This window comes from Bactrocera latifrons, unplaced genomic scaffold, assembly GCF_001853355.1.
Source record: "Bactrocera latifrons isolate USDA-ARS-PBARC rearing strain unplaced genomic scaffold, ASM185335v1 scaffold_38, whole genome shotgun sequence".
Taxonomy (NCBI): Eukaryota; Metazoa; Arthropoda; class Insecta; order Diptera; family Tephritidae; genus Bactrocera; species Bactrocera latifrons.
In genome coordinates this window covers 1,827,446-1,852,515 of record NW_017537023.1, presented here as the reverse complement: position 1 = coordinate 1,852,515, position 25,070 = coordinate 1,827,446, and the positions used below count along the sequence as shown (strand labels likewise).

The window sequence follows — 25,070 nt, the reverse complement described above, 5'->3', positions numbered from 1 at the left end:
GAAAAAAATTAAGAAACAAATTTTAAAATAAATTTAAATTTTATTTATTTTTTTGTTTTTGATAAATATTGGAAATGAAGAAAAAGTTAAGACAAATAAATTCGTTTATATTTTCTACTGAGCAGGCTTATGTACGACAGCGAAAACATGAAGAGCACCAAAAAAGAAGAAGAACATAGAGCGATGTAATATTGACTTTCGTGGAGAAATACTTCAGAAATACTTCCTTCCAGTGACCTTTCGATCTCAAATATAGAACACATTTACATTTAAAACACAACTGTAATTTATTTCAAGTTTGAAGTTTTTAAAATTAAAAAATAGAATGTTTGTATATTTGTTTTGGTATTAATTCACATTCACAATGATTAAACTAGTCGAAAATCGGCAAAAACAAAATTGGGTAGCATTAAAGAAAGCAGTTATACTGCTTGAATGGAGTAATGAGTGGGTTTATTCGCATACTCTCTTGAATCGAATTCGACAGCCTAACTGTTTTGTTGCTTTGAAGAGAGAAATGGCGAATAGAAGATGGCTTATAACTATATCCTCGTATATATTGGATAGTAGAAAAAGCCTTTTCGTATTTTGTCAACCATATAGTGTTAGAAAGGTGAGTATTTAAGCTATATTTAACTAAAAAAAAAAAAAAAAATTTCGGGAACTTGAAAAAAATGTATGTGTTTTGGCTGGTTTGAGAATTGACCAGTAAAGCCTTTAGCTATTTAATATTCTCTTAAACGCTACTCAAGGCGAGGCACTTGAGAAAACGAAAGCATGTAGTTAACTCCAAACTAACGCCATATTCAAAAACTACAAAACTAATCGACTTTTTAAATTTAAGCGTTGCCACTTTAAAGCACACCATACTGAATTATGTGTCGCTCAAATAGGCGATACCCAATTACACGCTTTCCTAGCGGCAATTTCAAAACCACGCTAGGCGAAATGCTTAATACGCACCTTTAGGTAATGGCGGTGTGCACCTATCACATTATCGCAAAATGCTAATGTGCTATCTAAATTGCCGCTACAGCGCAAATAAAAAGGTTAGGTTAGGTTGGAGCGGTACATGATCTAAACCAGAGCACAAGCTAGCAGGGCAATTAATAAAGAGTGTGTATACACTTGTATGTGTGTGTGTGCGGTAGTGTATGGTAACCGCAATGAACAGCTCCTCGAAACCGCAGCAGTCGATGTGGCCGCTGTGGCGTGGCGTGTTTGTGGCTCATTGACTCGCCACTCCTAGCCAAATCGCCAAAAACAGTCAAAACAGTCATTTGCCACCGTATGCGTGATGCCACACACACACAAACACATAAAGGTGTGTAGCATGTAGAAAATTTAAGTTGTCCGTAAGCAAAACCAAAGGACACAAACACATTAGCATTAAATGTGTCAAGCGCGGAGAGAAGGGGGTTTGTAATGCCTGCGGTTATGGCGTGTGTTACCCGGCAGTTTCCCCAATTTCCGGTAATGCGTTAATTTTGTTGCTAACCATTTTTACATTTACATTTTCACCTTAACGACACTTGCTACTCACTCCGACAATCGTTCTACTTCGGGCGCTCACTTTCCCTATTTTTGTTGTGTTGTTGATAAATCGCAAAAAATAAGTAAAAAAAAAAGTGAAAAAGTAAAGCTCGGACTTATTTTAATGCCAACACTAAGCCAATGTTGGGCACCAGCCATACCTTATGTGGGCTAAATGTTTCGAAGGAAATCTATACAAAATGACAAACGCCGTTATTTCTTTGCATATATGCATGCATAACAATTTGGTGCCGTTTGATAGCGCCCTTTTGACTCTGAGTTCCCGACCACAACATCCCAACAGCACACCCCACCGCCTACACGGCACAGCGGCGCACACAAATGGCACAGTAGCTGCGTTGTTGCACAGTACAGCATACGCCGGTGTCCATCACAACCACTTGATCGATGTGTCCTCATCGATTTGTTATGTTCACCATTCCAATGCTACATGCTGCCTTCGCTTCCTTGCACACTCTATATTCGCATCGTTAAGGACCTATTTATTTGTTTTTGTGCTGATGTTGCGCGTTTCTCTTTTTACGTTTCACCATTTTTTATTGGAGCTATATCTGTAGTTATAGTACTGTTTCGGAAAGTGTTGTTATGCCGTGTTTTACTTTTTCATTTTGACTCCGCAAGTGTGCACACTTTTGTGCCACTTTCAACTAGCGTGTCAGCAAACAAATGAAAAATCGCCGAAAATTGTGTTGAACAACCGTTTTTTTCTGTGTGTTTTTTCTTTGGTGGGGGGTCATTGCAACAAAACCATAAAAAACGGTGGTTAAAGTTGCCAGATCGACTTTTTCTTGCTTTGAAAAATTTTAAGATTTATGGAACTGCGTTTTGGCGTAGGTAACAGGAGATAAAGTGGAGAAAAGCAAAACTGAACAAGAGATTGTTTTGGAAAAGAAATAAATAAAATAGATGGAGAGGCATTAGGCTGGGGTCATAAGGCATACATGATATTTATAATTTTAAGAAAAGGAATGTGATATTGTCGTCTTTTCGAATTGAAATAAAAGTGTGTTCGAGCTGACAATTTTTGAAATATTATTTGAAAAATTCTAGCCACTAATAATGAGGATGAATTTTTCAACATTGGATTATATTTAACTAAATGTTTAAGAAGTAAAATAATCGAAATTTTTAATGTACTATATGAAGCAGACACACGCTGACCTGAGGTCATCAAAACAATCATATTTGTTACTAAGTTCGTATTTGTAACGAAAGTGGCTATGGACGGCATAAAAATTGTGCAATAATTTTTTTTTTTTTTACTATCAAATTTCAACAAAAACACAAAATACACGTTTTTTTTTTTGGTAATCCCAACTTTAGGATCCTAAATAAACTGGACTCCAGTCGATGCAGACAGTCTTCAACAGTATGCAAATACTAAAGTGACTTTATCAAAACCGACATACTTTATTCGCATCTGTGCCGGTATTTTCGCTAGTTGGCGCTGAGAGCGCGTTGTTCAAGTTTTATTCGTCGCATCGGGTCATGCTATACCTTTTTGGAAAGCTCATTTCATGCGCTAACACGTGTTTGATTGATTGTCGTTTCTTTTAAGTCGTTCGTGAGTTATRGCGTCSCAARCATGGMGCAAAATAAAGAGAAAATACGGCATATTTTACAGTACTACTACGATAAAGGCAAAAATGCATCTCAAGCCGCCAATAAAATTTGTRCAKTTTATGRMCCCGVTACAGTTTCCATTTCCACCGCACAACGATGGTTTCAACGTTTTSGTTCTGGTGTAGAGGTGGTCGAAGATGCGCCACGCTCCGGAAGGCTTGTCGTCGAAAATTGCGATAAAATCGCTGAATTGCTCCAAAGAGACCGGCATAGTAACAGCCGTAGCATCGGTCTAGAGCTGGGCATGAGTCATCAAAAAAAAATTTGATGAACAATTGAAAATTCAATAAAAATACCGCAAGACTTTTTTGACAACCTATTATTAAGGATATAATAGAAACCTTTCCTAGATTATTAACTTGCGACAGAACTTACTACATCTTACTAACGAAATCTTAAAATTTGATAATTCTACTTCTCGAGCATGGATTTATGGGTTTTAAAAAATCGTTTTTTTTTATTTTATTGAATTCTAATATAATCCTAAAATATTGTCCAAAATTTTCAAGTTGGCTAGCTAGGCTGAGAGCGCCATTTTTAAACGGCGACTTCGTAAAATTTTACACAGATCTTTGAGATACAATTCATAAAGACTTGGATGATTTTTAAAGAATTAGGAATAAATAATATCGCAAAATTTTCACTTCAATTTTAATATTTTTGTAAAAATGTCTGCCAAAAATCTAATTTTTAGTTTTTTTTCTTTGACCAAGTCCTATGTTAAGGTTTCAATTAAAACGGACATTTTCCACTTTAGATGAGCCTGTAAGGAGTTATCCTGCCAACGCGTGCGCATCGTTTTTTCAAAAGGCCAGGCAAAATAACCTCCTAATGGCCGAGTTTAAAATATTTTTTTCCAAAAATTTCCGAATTTTTTCATAATTGTGTTTGTTTGTAACAATAAAAAATTCTAATAAAATATTTTATTTTTTTATACATATGAGAAAAAATCTTTGAATAACTTATTCGAGAAAATCCATCCAACCCCTTAAAAATATTATAGCAACTTTTCCTAGATTATTAATTTTCGACAGAACCAACTAGGCCTTATTAAGGATATAATCTTCTAGGACCTATATCCTTAAAGAAGCTATATCCCTTACTCACATACCTCATAAAAAAAGCAAAATTTTTTACTTTTTTCACCTACACGCATGGAAAATAAAAAATTTGTGAAAAAAAAAAATATTTTCTCAATAAAACGCTCCGCAGTACAGCCGCGAGAATCAGAGAATGCTAACTTAAGTTCGCTCATTAGAAACTGTGAGCTCAACTTGTTACAAAGAAGCATATGAAAGTAAAGTGCTGGGCTTCATATCACGCATACAAGAACAAATTGCACGCAATTTTTCCAGTGCGTAAATATAAATTTCTGCTTCGAAAACCCCACAGCGAAACAACATGCGAAATCGGTATTGTTTTCTCGTTTCGAACTTTCCGCAACTCTGGCTACATTGCGATTTAATCTTGACCACAAACCGCAAAAAATTGCATTCGCTTACAAGTACTCAAAACTGTTATTGCCAACTATGGTACAATTGTAGACACACACACACACACAACCAGTACCAACAACACTGCTGTTTGAGCCTTGAAAGCACATATGTAGCTGCGGCGGTTTGTGTGGCATTGACGGCGTTGCAGCGCGAATAATAACAGCAAGTGCGGGTACTTGTGAATTGTGAATACTCGTTAGCGTACGAGTATGTAATGAAACATAAACAACAACCACAAAAACAACAAAGAAGGGCACCACATATCGGCAGAAAAACAATAGCAAATCGTACAAATGCAACGCTTACATCACTATTACTTACATTCATTTCCCGGCAACGTGTGTCCCGTTAGGCCTTGCATGCCGACACCGCCGCCAACAACGCCGCCACCGACACCAACACCAACACTGACACCGCTACCCGGATGATAGCTATAGCCATTTTGTGTTGCGTAAAGTGCACTCTTTTGGTCCTCCATGCCCAAGGCAAGATCCATCGAATGCTCGAGTGCTTTGTTATCGAGTCCACTTGCCGGGTAATATGGTGGCGGTGGCTGACTTTGTTGGGCGGCAACAATTGATGGTCGCACCGAGTCCATTTCGTAATCCTTGGCGGCGGCGCTCTTTTTCGACTGATTGCGTTTGCAGCGACAGAACATCAACAATAAACCGACAAATAATGCGAATACAATGCACGAGACGATTATGGCGATCAGTGTGGGTGTGGCCAGGGCGGAAGCCTCCGCAATGTATGTGCGGCCAACTGCAAAAAGAAGTACGAGAAAGAGATGTTGTATAAAATAAAATAAATAAAAGCGAGAACTGCGAAAATATGTATGCGATTGTGTGTGTGTGGGGTATAACAAGTAGGCGGCTGGCGTGGTAGCGGGCGGCAGATTTCTGCAAATGAAACGTTGGTATTCACCGAGTTGAAGGCAGCCACTCAAATGTCCATAAGCCTAGGTGCTTCTGTGATTACAACAACGCTTCAATGTGTGGTGGCAGCAAATGGAATGCTGTCAGGCAACCAACACAAGACATGGGGTACAGGAAGCAGCTACGTGTTGGTACAGATGTACTAACAAAGGATTTCCTACACGCTTGTAAGCCACACACCCCTATATAAGGCTCATATGAGACTGTGTGTCGGTGATAAAGTAGATTGATGTGCTGTTAATCGGAGGCATTTGAAGGATGTCAGCAAGGAGCTGTCAGTCAAAGCGCCTGTGGCCCAACAAATGGTCAAACCGACAGAGAGTCTGAATAAAAGTTCGAAGGCGCACGATTTTTAATTGAAAATTTCAAGATGCCAAAGAACTGTTTAACAGTTAACAAGTGGCATGACGCATGTTCGAAAGCTTAGGAATGTGACAGAGGCATCTGTAAAGCCGTTATTTACAGGTGTTGCTACTTAAATACCACAAAGCATTACCACACACACTTACAACTAAACAAATGTTTTAAATTTAACCTACTATCTATGAAATATGTATATGTAAAGTTGTGCGACTTACTCTCCGCATTTGTGTGCTTGCCGCAGTGCTCCTGATTTGAGCGCAGGCATAGTTTCACACGCACCGTCGGTTTATTATCATCGGCCAGCGCCAGCATATTCATGTCGACACCCTCATCGTCATCTTCGTCGCCGCCACCAACACCATCATCATGGCCGCCAATGTGATTGTGGCCCAATGAACGTCCACCGCCGCTGCGGTATGCCGGTATATGGCGATCAATCACGGTCTCCTTAAATGTCGGCCCATTGCCGGAGAGTTGTAAATTCACAGTGTCCACAACTTCCCATTGCGCCATCGGTGTATCCATATTGACCATGGACTCCACTATGGCCACCAACGATAGACAGGTGGCGCCCACATTTATGCCCAATGTATGTGTATTGGGATCGTAGGTGACATGTAGTGGCGGTGGGATTTTGCTAACCTTTGTGGTCGTCATAATCTCATTGGAATACGGTGAGTTGCCTTTCGTGTTGAGTGCGTTCACCTTGAAGGCATAGCTTTGATGTTGATCCAGTGAGGTAACCTTGCAGGGATTATCATGTTGGCAATCGAATTCCAGCCAATCGGTATTGCTGGTGGCTATGGTGGCACAGTCGGGTATCAATTGTTCTTCGCGTGGCATTGGTACACGCCGATAGCTGACAAAGAATTTCGTATTGCTTAGGCCACCATCGAAGCCGGGATCCCAGCTGAGCGTTACATAATTGGGTCCCACATCAACGGCGCGTGTGTTGGTCGGCTTCTCTGGCGGTCCCTTCTGTTGTAGGCGTATGGGTGCACGTATTGTATCCAAGGAGTTCACAACACGACAAGTGTATTCACCATAATCAGCATGTGTGAGCGAGTTGATGCGCAGCACCGAAGTGTAGATATCATTGTTATCTGTGGTCGTGCTAATTTCATAATGCCCATCAGAGGACATTGTCAGCGGTGAGGGATTATTGCCGAATTGCCATTGAAATTCGGGCTTGGGATATGCTTGTACTTTGCATACGACCTCAGCAGTTTCACGTATGTCGAAGGCGACTTTATTGTATTGATGCAAGACAATCGGCTCATGCTCGATGCGCAATTGCATGCTCGAATTCGCCGAGTTCACTTCATTCTCGTAGAGGCAAGTGTACAGGCCACGATCGCCGGGCACCAGCTGATTGCCGTTCGGACGTGCCTTGCCGCGGAACTTCAGCATGCTTTGCACCGTCACCATGCCGTTGGGACCCTGATCGGGATTCGTCTTAACTTCGTATAAGTTGAGTTCGGGCAGGATTTCGACACCGTCCTTTAACCAGCGTATGCTGGGTGCAGGCTTACCCTTAGCGCTGCAGGTGACTGCATAATCGGTATCGGCGACACGGCGCGTCATGTGTTGTTGTAGTTTGGCGAGAAATTGTGGTGGCTGATGTATCTCAAGTACTATAGTGGCTATTTGACCATTACCCAATTCGTTGACGGCATGACAATGGTATTTACCTTCGTTACCGAGATGTGCTTTCGGTATCGAATATTGTGGTCCCTGTGCCAGCACTTTCTGTGTGCTCGAGTACTCGCCGTCCATGTCGCGGAACCAGCGATACTGTGGCACCGGCCAACCGGGTGGATTAGCCGAACAGGTTAATGTAACGCCATTACCCACATGTACAATCGGTTTGTTCGGTGTTATGAATGCCTGACCGGGCCGGTGTCGCACCAATAGAGCTACGGTTGAGTTGCCAACACGCTCACTACGTTCTTGTCCGTATGACTCCATTATATTCACAGCACGACAAATATAACTGCCGGCATGTTCGGCACGTACCGATGACAGTGTGAGCACCTCGCCGGAGTAACGGAATTCGGGCGAGCCCTCCTTTAACCATTCAATGGTAATTGGTGGCGGATTTGAGGTTACATTACAACGGATATTAACTGTCTCGCCTTCCTCGGCCTCACGCGTTTTCGACTCAATAACGACGGTTGGCGGATATAAGATGTCCAATATGAGTACACTCTCACCCGATTTGCCGAGTCCATTATCTGCTGAGCATGTATATTTGCCAGCATCTTGCGTGCTAACACGCTGTATGCTATGCACTAGGGAGGAACTAATGAAGCGGCCATCGCGTGTCCAACGCACATTAGGCACTTTGGGCTTAGCATCGACATTACACTCCAATTTGGCAGTACGATCACGTTCCACACGAAGTGGATTTTCCGGACCAACATCGACGCGAGGAAAATCTGCAAACAAAAGAAAAATTATGGTCGAAAATATTAATAAACATGCATACAAATATTTATATATTAAGAAATGGGCGTAATACATATTCGAGGTTGATAATCAAAAAGTTGTAATTGAATTTTTTACAAAGCGTCGAAAGGAAATGTGTCGGCATCCGAGCATTGTGATTGTCTCGCTTCAGACACAAGACAAATTATAGCATTGCTTGAGCTTTTCGGTTGCAAGTTGCAACAACACGTAAACACATACGGTTGATTAATATATGTCGCCGATTGCAGGATTTTGCAGCGATTCATCGCAGATGATTAGGCGAAAATTTTATGAAAACACGCAGCAGCGTCAATGAAAACAGTGATTATGCACGAACTGTTTTCGGGCGAAAACTAAATTAATACCAAGAAGCAGTAAACTCTCTGTTAATAAACAGAAATATACCGTTAGCATTGCTAAGCAGTGATAGTGTTAATTGGACAATAAAAAGAAATAACAAAGGCAGTAATGTGTACTAGATAACAAAGTTAAATTAAAGAAGCAGCAAGAAAATGGAAAAAAAGTAATATATCTATGTCAAAACAAAAAGAAGAAGATGAAAACGCAGACTCGGAATTTTTTTCTAATATCGCTCCAGAAAAACAGACATAAATTAAGCATGGAGAAGGAGGAACTTGGAGTATACATCCCCGTCCTGATATATGGTGCAGAGGTACGAACTATGACAACATCTGATGAAACGGCGTTAGGAGTTTCCGAGAGAAAAGTTCTGCGTAAGATTTATGGTACTTTGCGCATTGGAAAAGCGAATGGCTCAGTCGATGGAACGACAGCGTTCGTTCAGCGAATTAAGAAATAGCGGCTATGCCGGCTAAGTCATGTCGTTCGAGATCGGAGAGTATTCAATCCGCTGTGGAGGCAGAGGAAGACAGCTACTCCGTTGGAAAGACCAGATGGAGAAGGACCTAGCTACACTTGGAATCTCCAAACCGTCTATAACCGCGTAAGCAGTATCTAGCCAATAAAGAAGAACAGGATGATGGAAAGAAAATTCTAAGAAATTTTTCAGAAAGCGGAGCTGTAGCACAATTAGCACGATCAATAAGTAATATATATACCTATGTCAATGAAAGCAGAAGAAGTCGAAAACCGAGACTCGAACTTGTTTCTATTACTTCTCCAGACATAAATGAATCATGGAGAAGGAGGAACTTGTATAATGTAGTAGAGTAATGAATGACTGGAAAAATTAGAGGTACACACATCGAAGAAATCTTTCGATATTTAAGAGAGGGTAGAGAAGAAAAGTCCCAAGTTTTCTGTAGATATTCTATATAAAGCGGCCCTGTAGCATGGTTAGGACGATCATAGATTGTACGAAGTATGCGGTATGCAGAGCGCTATTGTGTGACCTCTCCACCTACCGCATCATTTCATCTAACCCATATGCATTAAAAAGGCTTTACAGCGAACTTAGACCATACTCTAAGCAAATATACCGAATCGATAATCTGACTCCTTCTGCTTGCGATAGCAAGGCAATCAAGAAGTAGTCGCTGTGGTGTTTCCATCGAAAATCCAGAGTGAGTAGTAATATACTATGCTAAATATTTTCTTGTTGGATCCGACCAGAAACAAATTTGTCTGTCGAAATCCAAATATTTGCAGTTAGTAAAGATCCCTACTTGTATTTTCTTATTTCGTTTATCTTCTTTAATGCTGTGTAGACTCTGTAGGCATATCGATGATAGTAGTAAAATATTCCTCAGTATGAAAGTCATACGCTTATTAGTCGGGAAGAGACTCTACCCTTAGTTGCACATGAAGATGCTCAGAGGACTTATGGCTCTAACTGAATTACTATCTCTATCTCTCTCTCAACAACTTGATTTTTAAAGGTATTTTTTAGCAGGTAAAGCAGAACTCTTGAAGGATGGAGTCATGCGTAGAAGTTGACTCAAGTGAGGAAAGTTCTCTGAACGTCATTCGCTTGGGAGCGGTTAGAAAAGAGTCTTCTACATCAAGCAACTCACGGCTTCCGCTCTTAGACCAAGTATCCTATGGGTAGCCAAAGAACAACCGTTTGAAGGCAGTTAAAGTGAGAATCATCCATCCCTGCGCAGTGTTATGAACTGGGTTTGGGACTCGTCACTCGCATCAATGAAAACTAAGCATCTAACGACGGCTATAACCGCTTAAGGGGTTTCTACGCCAGTAAAGAAGAAGACAGAACTCTCAGTAGTAGGAACACATATAATTTCGACCACCTTCGAAAAATTCTATTTTTTTACATTTTTTCCTTTTTTACTCAATATTTCCGACAATTCTTTTCCTACCACGGGCTCCGCATTATCACAAGAGCACTTGCAACAAGCGAAACGGTCTGGGATATTTGCTGCCACAGCGTAGTAATTAAAATGTCTCATTCGCATGCTGAGTGCCCGAAAGCAACTGTCAACAAGGTGTCGACTTTGCTTTTGCCTTTGCCACACACAGCAGCAGGGGAACACAGCAGGCAAAAAGGCAGAAAAGCGCGACAGTTTACTTGCAACAGGAGGTGCACAAAAGGCAACAAGTGCCCAAGCCTGAGCCCCAGTCACACATACACTCTCATGCAGCTACATACACACAAAAACACATACAGACACACACGTACAGGTAGGTTTTTAGTGGCAGCAGTAATTTACGTTTAGTTGGCCTAAGCATTGTTGCTGCTGCCTTTATCGGGGAGAGCGAATAGCTGGCGTATATTTCTTAATGACACTAATAAAGTCGCGAGCACTCGAATGCCAGAAAGCACAGTGCTGGCATAAAAATGAAGTGAAGGAGTGGTAGCACGCAAGAACTAAGCAACTATGCAACACACACACACACATATATATATATATAAAAGTAATATATGTATATATATAATACCGTCGATTTGAAATTGGAGCATAGAGAGCGTAGAATAAGAATATAAAAATGCCAAACGCAAGAAACAAAGCAGAAAGTGGCGCAACAAACCAACTACTAAGTGGATTGCTAAGCAGGCGACGAAGTAATGCGAATATTACATGATTGTCGTCGCGTTTAACGGCACTACTTGTTGCCGTTGGCGATAGTGCAACGCAAAGAAGAAAAATGCAGCTTCCTTTTATGCGTACTCACTCTGTGTATTTGAGTGTGTGCGTGCACGCGTGAATGCCTGCATAAAACACTATCAGGTGGTTAGCGTGGTGAAAGGCAACTAGGGGCGACGGTGAAAGGAAAGTTGCACGCTCGAGAACTAATTGCAAAAATACTTGCCTGCAGTAGTTCCTTTACATAGTTGCATTTCTTCTGCGCAACCATTTATAATGAGTTGCGGTGTGCTGCGATTTTATTTAATTATTTTTATAATCATTATCTGCTCTTTGCTCACTCACTTTCTAATTTAAAGCAAAATGTTGCTAAGATTAATGAATATGGGAGAAAGTTCTATTTGAATTGTTAGCTAGAACAAAAAATTTGCGAGAAATGAGTTCAGGGTTGATTGGATTAGTTATTAGGTTGAAATATTAGAGAGTGGCGGAGATAATTAAATGAATTTATATGATATATGAAAAATTAGGGGTTTTGAGGGGGTTAGTGTACTACTACTGGTACGGCTATATGATTGGTAGGACGCTAGGAGAGTAATACAAGCGTAAAGTATTAAGTTCCTAGTAGAAATAGGCAAAGTTTCTTCACACCTTTTAATGGTACACCACTCAAGAAATAGTTAGTGTTTTAAACTCTAAGGAAAACTGTTCGGAACTACCCTCTAAAGGTACCTTTTTTCATATTTGGCATAAGTATTGGCCAATTCAAGAGCAAATATGTCAAGAAATATTAAAATATGTGGTAATCGAAGAACGACGAACTGATATTCAACTTAACTATGTTTAAAATCGTAGTGAAAGCTCTTTTCCCTGAAAGAGGTTGGTCTTCGGAGCTGTACAGGTACATCTACTGCTTCCTTAATAGTGTAGCAGTCAGTAGCGCCTGAAATACATTATAGTCCGTTAACCTAAAGCTTCACAGAGATCTCCTTACGGAAATACGATAGAAAATTATTAAATATTACAGTAGTAAATTGTCAGCACCGTTCCGAAGCTATATTTTCCTCTTTATAACTTTGCTGATGGTAGCCACGCTTCTCGTTATTAAAACGTACCAAGCCGTCAAGCTAACCCGGATAGTTGCGATGATTAAATTAAAACACCGTGCTTTAGCTAGCCTTCTAAAATCTATATCATACAAAGATTTGATCATATGAATATCACAATGATCTTAAGATCAGAAATACCAAAATCTTCGGTCATATTTTGAATTCTATTTTGCATAAAGATATTTTTTTTGCCACAGAATTGAAAGTAATATTTTTTGGAAGCGTTTTTACCAAGCTAACGCTTATAAGGAACGAACTAACTAAACCCCGGATGATAATGATAGATCATACAAGAAAAAATATTGATACAAAAAATCTGAGAAGAGAAACTAATCTAGGACAAACAGCTTTTCTAATTCCGAGAACTATATTTAAAAAATAAGAAACTTTTCCGCTTCTACATCCACAAGCGCTGCAATGGCCGAAGATGCTGCGGTTGTGATGAAAGAATGAGCGAGCGGTTACACAGCTGCAATACAAGTTCTACAAGTTAAGCTCACTAAATGTTGATACATGCCAAGTAAACACCGGCCACTACAGCTAGTACTTCGCGCAAAGTAGCTGACGAAAGAAAGCGGATGAAAGCAAGTCAAGCGAATAAACATATGTGCACACGAAGCGCACACACTTAGAACCATGAAACAAGTTTCGGGAAACAAAACAAGCGCGGTGAGTATGAAGGAGCAGTAACAACGCCAACAATGGTGGAAGAAAAGCTGTGGTTGAAGCAGTTAATACGACTACGGGTCAATAACATTAACACAAGAACACACTTCAAAGCGTGTGTGCTACGCGAAGTGTATGAGAGAATGCGCGCAATTGAGAGAAATAAAAACGACGCTTTCCTTAGAGCACTAAAGACGATTTATATAAGTGACTTTGGCCTTTGGACGCCAACACAGAGGCACACTTCAGAAGAACATCTTTACTACATACATATGTATATCAACAATGTGGGACTGTAAGCCTTTTTAAAATGAGCATAAGGGTCTTAGCTTCAGTTATATATGTATAATAAAGAGTGTTTAAATAGCAATGAGGGCTGCTTTGTATCTGTAGTGGTTGTGAAACTAGCGTCTGACTACACTTCGAGGGATCGCAGAAAGGCAGAAATGTGAATTTTCATTAAATATCTGATTTGAAGCGGTTAGTTTGTATGACAGCTACACACTATAATCGTCCGATCTGAACAATTTCTTTGGAGATTTTAGCATTGCTTTGAACAATAATCGATTCCAAATTTTAAGAAGATATCCTCTCAAACAAAAAAGTTTTCCATATAAGAACTTGATTTTGTTCGATATGGCAGCTATATGATATAGTGGTCCGATTTACATGATTCATAAGGAGATAGTAGCTCTGCCTTATTATGCAAGACATGCCGAATTTTGTGAAGATATCTTGTCAAATAAACAAGTTTTCTCTACAAGAACTCGATTTTGTTCGGTTAGTTTCCATGGCAGCTATATGATATAGTTCTTCGAACTACAGAATTTTTTCGGAGGTTGTAGCCCTGCTTTGTGCAATAACACATGTCAGACTTCGTGAAGATATCTGGTCAAATAAATGAGTTTTCCGTACAAAAACTTTTTTGAAAGATTAGTTTGTATGGCAGCTATAGGTTATATCGGACCGATATCGGTAGTTCCGACACATAAGTAGCTTCTTCATGAAAAAGAAACATATACGAAATTTCAGATGTACAACTCAATAGTTAAGGGATTGGTTCACTTCTCTATAGATTGAAAGACAGACCGACATGGTTGAACTCAGCTGATCACTTAAATATATTATTGCACTTATTGCAAACTTAATACACTCTGTACAGATTATAATTATTAGAGACAAGTCAATTCCATATGTAAATACCGGTTATGTTTCTGATATAATGAAATAACCTATTCAATATCAGATGCTGTTCTCTAACTTTTTCTCAATCTACCTCTACCCACCTTTTATAAGTGAGGTTATGTGGCATTTGGTGGGGGCAGCATTTTTTTTTTTGGGCGATAGGTTGAGGTCAATGCGAAAATGTATTAAAAACTAGATTGTAGTGCTCATATATCAATGCCTGACTACAAGGGTCTACGAGAACCATCATTAATTGTCAGCTTAGTTGAGAGATCTTATAACATGAAACAGTACAACATGCCACACACACGTAATGTCAACATATTTGTATGGAGTTTGGCAGGCTTTGGATGTGGCTGTCAAAATGTGTTTACATTGCCTCACTGCCGATGCTGGATTTCGCATTCGCATTTCAACTGCCAGCAGCATTCAATTTGATAGCGTTTCAAGCTTATGCCACATGCTATGTGTTGGTACCTTATAAATGTGGCACACATACACACATTGAGTAACACGCAATGGCAGCGCCACAATTAATTTCCTGTTTCAACACAAATGATGCCACATCAAGTTCGGCGAAAAGGCAGCGTAGAGCGTATGTGGTTAACTTGAGCCAAGTTGTTGTTGTTGGTAGCACATAATATAAATGTATGTGTGTGTGTGTGTGTTCATGAACATTAGTTGCGTCTGCGGCATGATGCCGTGTGTTAGCGGCGGCCTTACTACTTTTTAATCTCATATTCATTAGCCACAAGTGCACCGCTCGTCGAAGCTGCTCCGGACCTTGAATACCCAACCCGACCGTTCGCATCATCTGACCCGCAAATCGTAATTTCTTCTGCTTGCCATCCAGCCAGCCGTCAGCTGCGCATAAATACATATGTGTGTATGTGCGCATTTAATGTTGCCATATCAATCTTTTCACCCTCTCTTTGCTGCTCGCTCCGCCAACTTTTTGCTTTCATGCGGCGTTTTCGACGGTTTGTATTAAGTTTTTGCTTCAAGCGCAACATTCGCGCTACTTGGATAATTTTACAATTAACTCAATCAGTTCGTTATTGTGTTTTTGTTGTATCGTTGGCATGTATGTACGCATGTATATAAATGTGTGTTTGTGTTACAGAGTGTGAGTTGAGCTTTTGTTGGCTTAGCAGTGCGAGCTTGTTTCGTAGCGGCGGCAGTAAAGCAAATGCATCAACAGGGGGTGTTGGAATGCTGCGAAAAAGCAATTTTCTTGAACCAAATGATTTTAGATATTATATAAATATGATAAATTTATGAGTAATATATTTTGGATGATCCATAAATCCCTATTGTTATAAGAAAATAGTCAAATAAGTGACTAGTTCGGTAATAGTCTGAATTTTCATTTCTATTACAAGGTAGCCTAAAAGTATGCCACATATTTTAAATAGCTTACATAAGCGCTGAATGACTCAAGAGCACAAAATTTCGAGGAATGAAAAATTTACTCTCGCTCTGATTGATATTGCACTGTTGGGAACTTTCATATACTCCTGTTTCAGGTTTCCTGACATCTTCAGCGTCTTCCAAGCAGAGGTGACTGAAATAAAGATGACAGTGGATCTACTGCTCCAGAGTACAGCCACCATTAGACTGCTGACTATCCTCTAGTCTAGTAGGCCACTGGTCGTTGGGGAATTAAAGTATGGTAAGTTTTACGTTTAATAAGGGTTAAAGTACACTATAATATCTAGGGGCCTTTTTTTTCATCCCCACCTCTATCACTATTTATACATAATACTTGTATAGTACTTTGTATCCTCTGTGTCTGATGTTCTGACATATTTTCTAACTGCTTCCTAACTCTGCCAATATCAAAACTTTGCTATCCATATTTGTTTTCCTTATCATGTGTGTCTCACTCTTCTTCCTCTTCTTAGTTCCAATTACCATTTTCCTCTAGCATTTACAGATTTTCACTTCCGTTTCGCCTTATCTGCAATTCGATATATTCTTTCTATAATCTATAAAATTTCCCAAACTTAATTAATTTCGAAACATAAAGAAACAAATGCTAATTTCCTCAAGTAACAGCCTCGTTTACATACTATATTCCATACTTCCATACAAATACACGTGCTTATATGTATGTACTAACAATTTGCTACGCAGAACTTTCCGAAATGTGATTGAAACTCTCCCTCTAAGTAACTCATATTTTTAATTAAACACTTTCCAGTTTGCCTTTTGCATGAGCTTTATTCAAGGTTTCTCGCTAAGACCTCGCTACCGAGAAAGCACACATCGGAAACTTTTGGCGAAAATCAAATTCAACTACAAAAACTTAATGTATCTTTGTATGTGTGTGAGCTCAAATTACGCTACATGCGTTTATGCACGTTTGTATGTAGGTGTATGTGAACTAGATGAAAAGCAGCTGATTCGTTCTGTTTCAAGTGTTGCTTGATAATTAGCAATTATTTTCCAGCAATGTGGTTTATAGCCGGCATTCTGCGCTTATGCGTATATTGGAATACAAAATTACGTTCTTGCGAAATGAGTTGCTATCGTGTTATTGCTATTTTTCGTTTCTGCTTTTGCATGCCACATGATTAATGAGTGCTCTGCGGATTCGAATTAACAGCGTTGATAGAAACTAATAAAATTTTGATTTTAGGAAAAAATTTGGGAATTTGCGCTTGAAGGAAGTTAAAGAGTGGAAAATTTGCAGAAAATATTTTTAGGATATTCTTGAAAGGTGTATGCTTACTACTGCTATTTGCTATTTTATTGACGAAACAAATATTGTAGCCTATCTTTATGTGGCAAGTGCGAGAAATCGGCTGATTTGAGTAAATGCGCCTAAAAGTATGCAATGGAAAGAGTTGTGTGTTCCAAAACCGATAAGTAAGTAAACATAGTTACATACACACTTTCTATATATTATGTATGTATGTATGAGTGTCAAGCGGTACGTAAACAAAGTGTTTTTGTGAATGCCTAGAAATTTTGAGCTCCAGCATTTCTATCAAGCATTCCAAGACTAACCTGCTTTCCTTGTCCAAACAAGTTCATGTGATTAAGAGAACGTGCATAGGAGCTAAAACAGGCAGTGTGTTACACTAAAAGCACACGCACACATGCATACAGGGATGTCTAAGGACCCCACACACTATGCACGGATGAGTAGCAAAAGCTTATAGATCAAGTGAGTAAATGCAATAATGAAAGAATGGCAGGAGCGGCATTGCTGACAATATAACAATAATAAAAAAAGGTAACAACAACAATTACAAAGAAAGTTACAATAACAACAACAAAAATATAACAATAAATAGTAAGAATAACATAATGAAAAAAATTGCAAAAACAACAAATAAAAATTACAACAACAACACCAATGCATATGTAATAAAATAGCATATTAGGTCATCCATCAAATGACATGGCGATATGCCACTAAGCAAATACAAACAGTTTGTATGAATGTTCATATGAAAGCATATACACATGTATGTATGTCCCGTTAAGAACATCTAGGCCTGCTCAGCATTGTTTGTGTAGTGAGTGATTGGCTAAATGAATAAAGGAATGAATTGTATGCTGACAGCTGGAACGCCACGTGGACTAATGCCAATAAAAAGCGGGTAATCGCCGGAAGAATTGCTACACGAGTGATATATAACTCTTGCTACCTTATACCCGCATGAAGAAACACGTAGCAAGTATCCTTATCGAAAATAGCTAATGTGCTTTTTGAAATGGAATCTAATAATAAAATAAGGAGGTAGGTTAAGAGAGAACAGTTCGAAGATATTTTTGTAGACGGCACTTTGGCTGCTATTTTGGGCACCCTGTTGATTGAATTTTGATTATTTTATTTTAATATGTTCTTTTTTTTTGTTTTTTATTGTTTTGTTTTCACTGTGTGTATTACTTTCTCACTGCAGCATGTGAGTCCAATTTTAGACGCATGCGGGTGGCAAATTACAAATTATTGAATTACTCATTACTACTCCTCAGATGGGGTAATTGCTTTGATGCAAGAAAATTTTTGTTAGCAAAATAAATGAATCCGTTGAAATTGAAATGGAAAATTTTCCAAGTGTTGAGTTCCACAAGCGATTGTGTTACATTGTGTATATTAATAAATGTTTGCACATCATTACATTACAGTAAATGAAATATTGAACTGCATGCTAAATTCTTGCTAGAATTTTCGCATAGAAAATGTACTTGAAAATTCGTATAACAAATTTTCAAATATCCGCACGATTTTTCTCATAATTTTAAATTATTTGAAAATTATAAATTTCTTTAAAAATTTTCAATGGATTTNTTTAATAAAATGAAACCGTTTCTATTTTTCTGGCCAGGAGTGTATATGTTAAAAAATTAAATTGTAAACAAAAAACATTATCTTTGAGCATAAAAATAATAATAATACAATTTTAATTAAGGTTATTTTATTCCAGGGATATCTAGTCTGCAACGGACTGGTTGGAGTCTAGTATATTATGTGCATAAGAGTAAAAGTTCGCCAAAAAATTTTCTTTCAGCTTTTCAGAAACTAATAATACTATTTAAATGAAGTTTATTTTACTTCATGCACAACTAGTTTGCAACGGACTAGTTGGAGGCTAGAACGTTATTTGCATATAAGTAAAAGTTCGCCAGCAGTATTTTTTTTAGCATAAAAAATTAATATTACTATTTAAATTAAGTTTATTTTATTTTATTTTATGCACAACTAGTTAAAAAAGGACTAGTTGGAGTCTAGTACATTATGTGCAAATGCTTGTCAAACGAATTTCTTTTAACATAAAAATGTATATTAATACTTAAATTAAGTTTATTACATTTCAAACACAACTTGTCTGAAACGGACTGGTTTGCGCATATGAGTAACAGTTCGCCAATTAAATTTCATTCAGCATAAGAAACTAATAATATATTTTAAATCAAGTTTATATTATTTTACGCGCAACTAGTTTGAAACGGACTAATTGGAGTATAGCACATTTTTGCAAAAGAAAAAAAAAGGAGTCAAGAGAATATATTTTTTACTCCAGAACAAGATTACATTTTTAATAGCTTACCAAACCGAAAGTGGGGAATTAAAGCTAAGAAATATTATTGTGCACTTTTAAGCAACATAAATACAATAGAAACTAAATATTTGTAAGACGAAATTCAGTGAAAACGATCACACACTCGCAAACAAATTTTGCAAAAATAGCAAAACCTTAACATGAAATAAAAAATTAAAAAAATGGTTGCCAGAAATATACAGAAAACTTGAAACCAATTGATTTGCCTTCATTCTCTCATTATATAATATTACACAACAAATTGTTAAACTGCCGTATTATAACGGCTTACGCAAGTAATATAATTTTTATAAATTCAATTAAGGTCCCACAAGCATTGAGACTGCCCACGTGCATTTTCTATTGAATGTTATTGCTATTTTCTAGATATAATCCGCATTTTTGCACACACATAAACAGCAACAAAAAAAAAAAAAAAAAACAGAACAGAACAATTTAGAAACGCAACAAAGCTGTCTTTAGTAAGCAAAGTTTAGGGGCCACAAAGTTATGACCAGCAGGCGAAGTGGTCAATCGTTTGCAAAAGCGGATAATAAAAACGAATGCGCAGCGCGAGAGATGGGGCAGCATAATAAAGTAAGGTAGCGAAGGTTGGCTGAAAGCAATGCCACGCCCTGCTAGAAGCACAAATCGAACTGTTTAAAAGTAATAAAAAAAAAATCAATTTAAAAAGCAACAACAATAAATATGAATTTGCAATAGACGCAAACAACATGGCAACAATGAATGGACGTATGAAATTCTATACAAGCAACAGCATAAAGCAACATTAACACAAAGCAATTCAATACTGGCACAATTGGCGGCAACGAAGTTATACACAATTGCAAAATTTCAGCATTTGTCGTTTGGCGGCTTAATTTAAAATTGATTGGAAAATATTTGTGCTGCACAGCGTGGAGTGGGGAAGGTTTGGAGGGTGGGTGTGTGTCTGCTAGATGTATGTATATGTATACACATACCTGTATGTACGTTGAAACAGGAATAAAGTGCAGAATTGTTGATATATTTTGGAAATATTTTCAGCGAATAATAGAACTTCAGCTATACAGACTCGAAACATATCTGGTATATACCGGATATATAGCGGTTAAGAAAAAATAAATGACGATTTCACTTATTATGGAAAAATTGTTGAAATATTTTGCAAATATATTAAATGAATAATAGAACTTCAAATAAGCACACTTGAAATATATCTGGGATATATCGGATATATAGCGGTTAAGAAAAGCTAAATGTCGATTTCAGTTATTTTGGGAGATTTATGTCAAATATTTTGGAAATAATGAAGTGAATAATAAAATTTCAAATATAAATACTTGGAATATACCTAGTATATACCGGATATATAGCCGCCATCACTTATTTTGGGAGAGTTAAATATTGTGCTTGTAATATCCTACTAATTATATATTTTCATGTAATATGTAGTCTTTTGATGTATTGCAAAGGTCCGAATTTCGTTTACCGAATTGGTTTCGATTCAACAGTTTGTTAGATAAAAAAAAAATAACTGCTGATGTTGTTATTGCTTCAGAAAAAAATTCTAAAATTGTTTACAAACACGTTGCCGAGCTGATATTTACTGGCCAAATATAAATTCGGGCTCACTCCGAAATTTTAAACTCAACTTTCCTGCGAGCAATAAAAATGTAGTTCAGAATAAACAATACTAACCTGTTTACCGGTTACCTTTAACAATATTGACATATTTTAATACTTTAGAGTGCGGAGGTGACATGCTATGGCCTTAATATTTGTGTACAAGATTTTTGAAACTTTTTTGAAAAATTACAACAGTGGTGTTCCAAAACTTTCCACAAAATTTTAAAAAATATTTAAGTATGTATGTATTATTTCCCTTCGGGATCTCCTGTGTCTAAAGTAAGTTTTATTGCAGCCAAGTGGTTCGATCAAGCTTTCATTCGTCTAGTCATTCTTATCTTGCAGTGCATAAAAATCTTTATTTAACTCGATTATTTGATAAAATTTAATCTATTGGGAATTAAGGATATCAGCTTAGTTTCGATACATGTGCATTACATTTTTTTCTATAATTTTAAGGATTTTTTTTAATACTTCGAAACTTTCAAACAATTTTCTTAAATTATTTTATCACTTTTCAAACAAAGTATTATATTTTTGACATTCGCAATTAATTATTTGAAAGCTCTTTTTCAACCCATTCTATTTAATTTAATTTATTTATTCCTTAACTGCATTAAAAAATTGGACATAAAAAATATACATGAGTGTAAACAAGAAACTGAAAAGCAACAATGTAAACATTAAGCGTCGGCTATGCAACAAAACAACTCCCTGCCAAAACCAAGTATGTTTGCATGCAGAGCACACACATACACACCCGCTATGAGTGCGCAAAGCTGCAATTAGAATTGGTATCACGAGCCAAACCGGTTGGTCAGGTCACAAATGCCGAATTTGCGTGCATCTCAGTCATTCGCCTACACACATTCACCCAAATATAACCACTTTAGCTTAATGTTGTCGTTAAATTGACGATTATACTGGTGTATATATCTGTGTGTGTGTGTGTGTATTCAAACAAACAATGCATATTCGCAATTGACGTAGTTACCCACAGAGTGTTTAAATTGAAAGGAGTGCAGCGCTTTTTCATGATATGCAAACATTAAGCGGCATTGCGGGGCAACATTAGAGTGGTTGGGTTAGGCGGAGATTGTAGTACTGTATAGATATTCGTTTGTGCACCAAAGTGGTTTGATTCAAAGGCAGCGAAGCAGTAGTAAGAGGTGAGTGAGTGGCTTTGCGCTTATATGTAGCACACATTTTGTGGCAAAACTAATTTTTCCATGTCTATAAATACTCTCATATGTACATATGTATCGATGTGTGGACACATTTATTTGTATGTATATCATTTCATGTTTATGCTTACTTTTGTATTAATGATAATTATAGCAATAAGAAGGAATGTAAAATGATATGCACGTATATAAATAATATATATACATACATACAGTTATACATACATATATATATTTATACATATATATCAATGTTTTATATATAGGCATAGCTAAATACACACTTTTATCGACAGCGCGCCTGTTATTGTTATGGTAGTAAAAAATCTATTAAGCAGTCATTTTGAGCAACATTATTTTTTAATGTTGCAGCTATTTTGAGTGAAGCTTTTATTTTTATAAAGTAACCTATTTTTTCCACTCCTTTTTGTGTAGATTTACTTTTATTTTAGGCTTTACTTGGTAACTCTAGCGTGTTAATAAACAATTGGTAGACTAATTGACATAATTTTTGGTATACGTAGCCATATAAAAACAATTAAGCTGGAAAAAATAGTTTTCTCCACTATAATTGTTGAACCATAAAACGGTACATGACTTAAAATTACTATATTTTTCAAGAATTTCGCGTGAGTTTGCCTTAAAACTATGCAAATTGATTTAGATGTAGTTTTTGTTTGCAGCATTGGTATTTGCGGCAACAGTGCGTATACGTAACATTGTTAGGCTTATTGAATGTGCGTTTAATGCGTAATTTTCCAGCAAATGACTTGCTTTTCAAGCTTCGAAAATATTATTTATGACTTTATGAAGCTTTATTTTATAATAGGATGGAATTATAATTTAATTTTGATGATTTTAGTTTAGTGTTTTTTGGATACTAAAATGTGTGGATATTGATTTAATTTTAGAAATTGAGAAAAAATAGTGAACAAAAAAAAAAAAATATTTGTATTAGCTGAAAAAATCTAAAATTGTTGAAAGTTCATTCCGAAGTTAAAAGTGGTTTTTTGATTGCGAGTCACATTGTACAGCCGCCATTTTGATTGAAATGTCACGAAAGTTAAATAATAAATTCATTCCATTTTGATTTAAATGTCAAGAAAGTTAAAGAGTTAACTCTTCTTAGCATTTTTTTTAAATATTTTAGCTCTTTCGGCATAAGCAAAATTTTAATTCTTTTGCCCATCGGTCTAAATATACAGGAATTAGACCCTCAGTTTTTGATATATCAACTGAAATTTTTCACACGTTCTTTTCTTCACAAGAAGCTACTTATTTGTCGGAACCGCCGATATCAGACCACTACAGTTTATAGCTGCCGTACAAACTGCACGTCCGAAACCAAATTCTTATAAACAAAACTTTTTTATTTGATGAGATATCTTCACGAAATTTGGCGTAAATTATTATCTAAGGAAACGCCACATAACTTAAAGAAATTTTCTACATCGGACCACCATAGCATATGGCTGTCATACAAACTAAATGAACAAAAACAAGTTTTTGTAGGAAAAACTTTTTCATTTGACGAGATATCTTCACGCAATTTGGCACGGATTATTATCTAAAGCAATATTATAAACACACGAATAGATTTTTCAGATCGTACCATTATATTATATAGCTGCCATACAAACAGATAGAAAAAAATTAAGGTCCTTTATGAATACTTCATTATTTTCGTTCTAGTACAACTTTATTATATGTACTTCGATTTTATCAATTACATGGCTGGAAATTTACAAAATTCTATTTATATATATAATTTTTGGAAACAGCGCTATTTAAAGATTATCTCATTTTTTATTCAAAAATAGTACTAAGAAGTTTCATATAAGTAAAAACACAGATATATTTTTTCAATAATTATTTTGCTTATTGTTCATGTAATCGAAATTCCTGCATATTTACTGCTCACCTCATCAATAGCACATTTATGCACAACGCTAACTAAGAATTAAGAAATCATGTATCCCCTAACCAAAACTAAATAAACAGCTACCGCTGATATTTACTGCAACCTTAAGTTCCTCTACTTCGTATTTGCATTATTCCTAATATTAGCTTACCAGCATGCAATTTTGTATTTGCACTGCATGCATGGATGAGGCACTAAACAAAACTCGGAACGAAAAATAACAGCAGAGCAAATACCAGATGCCCTGGGCGAGTGCAAGCACAGGCAAAAACTACATAAAAGCGAAAGCAACGAAGCCAAAATAACAACAAGGTGCACTGAAAAACATTTACTAACGCCAGAATATAAACAAATTTCCAGAGTATTTTCAAAAAATACGAAATTTCTACATTTCTCAAAATTTGTTTATTGATTTTAAGCGTGTAAGCGTAGGAGTCTCGTCCCACAGGGCATACAATGTGCCGTTACAAGTTGGAAGATGTCGAAAAACTTCAAAATTGTTAAATATTACACAGAAAATATTGTGTAGAAGTAGTAAACACAGAAAATTAAAAGTTAATGGCAGGAAACGCCAAAGTACAGGTGTTGATGCGTTCGAGTGTGCGCCACAACAAATTAAGAATAATAAACAGTATGAGTAAGGAATGTTAGCCGCAGAGGCTGTTGCTAATAATACGGATATATATGGTACATAGCTAATACATATTTTAGTGTAGCATATATGAAAACGACCCAGCAACTGAGTAAACAATGAGGCGGTGTTTAGACGGTAAGCTTTTTTGCTTAGTTTTGGGCACTTTTCCCCCTTAGTAAGGCGTTCACACGGACCAACATTTAAATTTAATTTTCCTAATATAAA

General features: G+C 37.1%; 1 protein-coding gene across 5 annotated transcripts in view; it reads right to left on the bottom strand.

Moving 5' to 3' along the window:
* The window catches only part of LOC108972129 (muscle M-line assembly protein unc-89), a 262,556-nt gene that overhangs the window by 38,669 nt on the left and 198,817 nt on the right, over window positions 1-25,070 (bottom strand). For all 5 annotated transcript variants that reach the window (XM_018938617.1, XM_018938621.1, XM_018938618.1 and 2 more), the window contains exons 6-7: window positions 6,187-8,409; window positions 4,995-5,435 (exon numbers count right to left, since the gene is read on the bottom strand). In XM_018938617.1, the coding sequence (XP_018794162.1) occupies window positions 4,995-5,435; window positions 6,187-8,409 (2,664 nt within the window). The remainder of the gene's footprint in view (window positions 1-4,994; window positions 5,436-6,186; window positions 8,410-25,070) is intronic.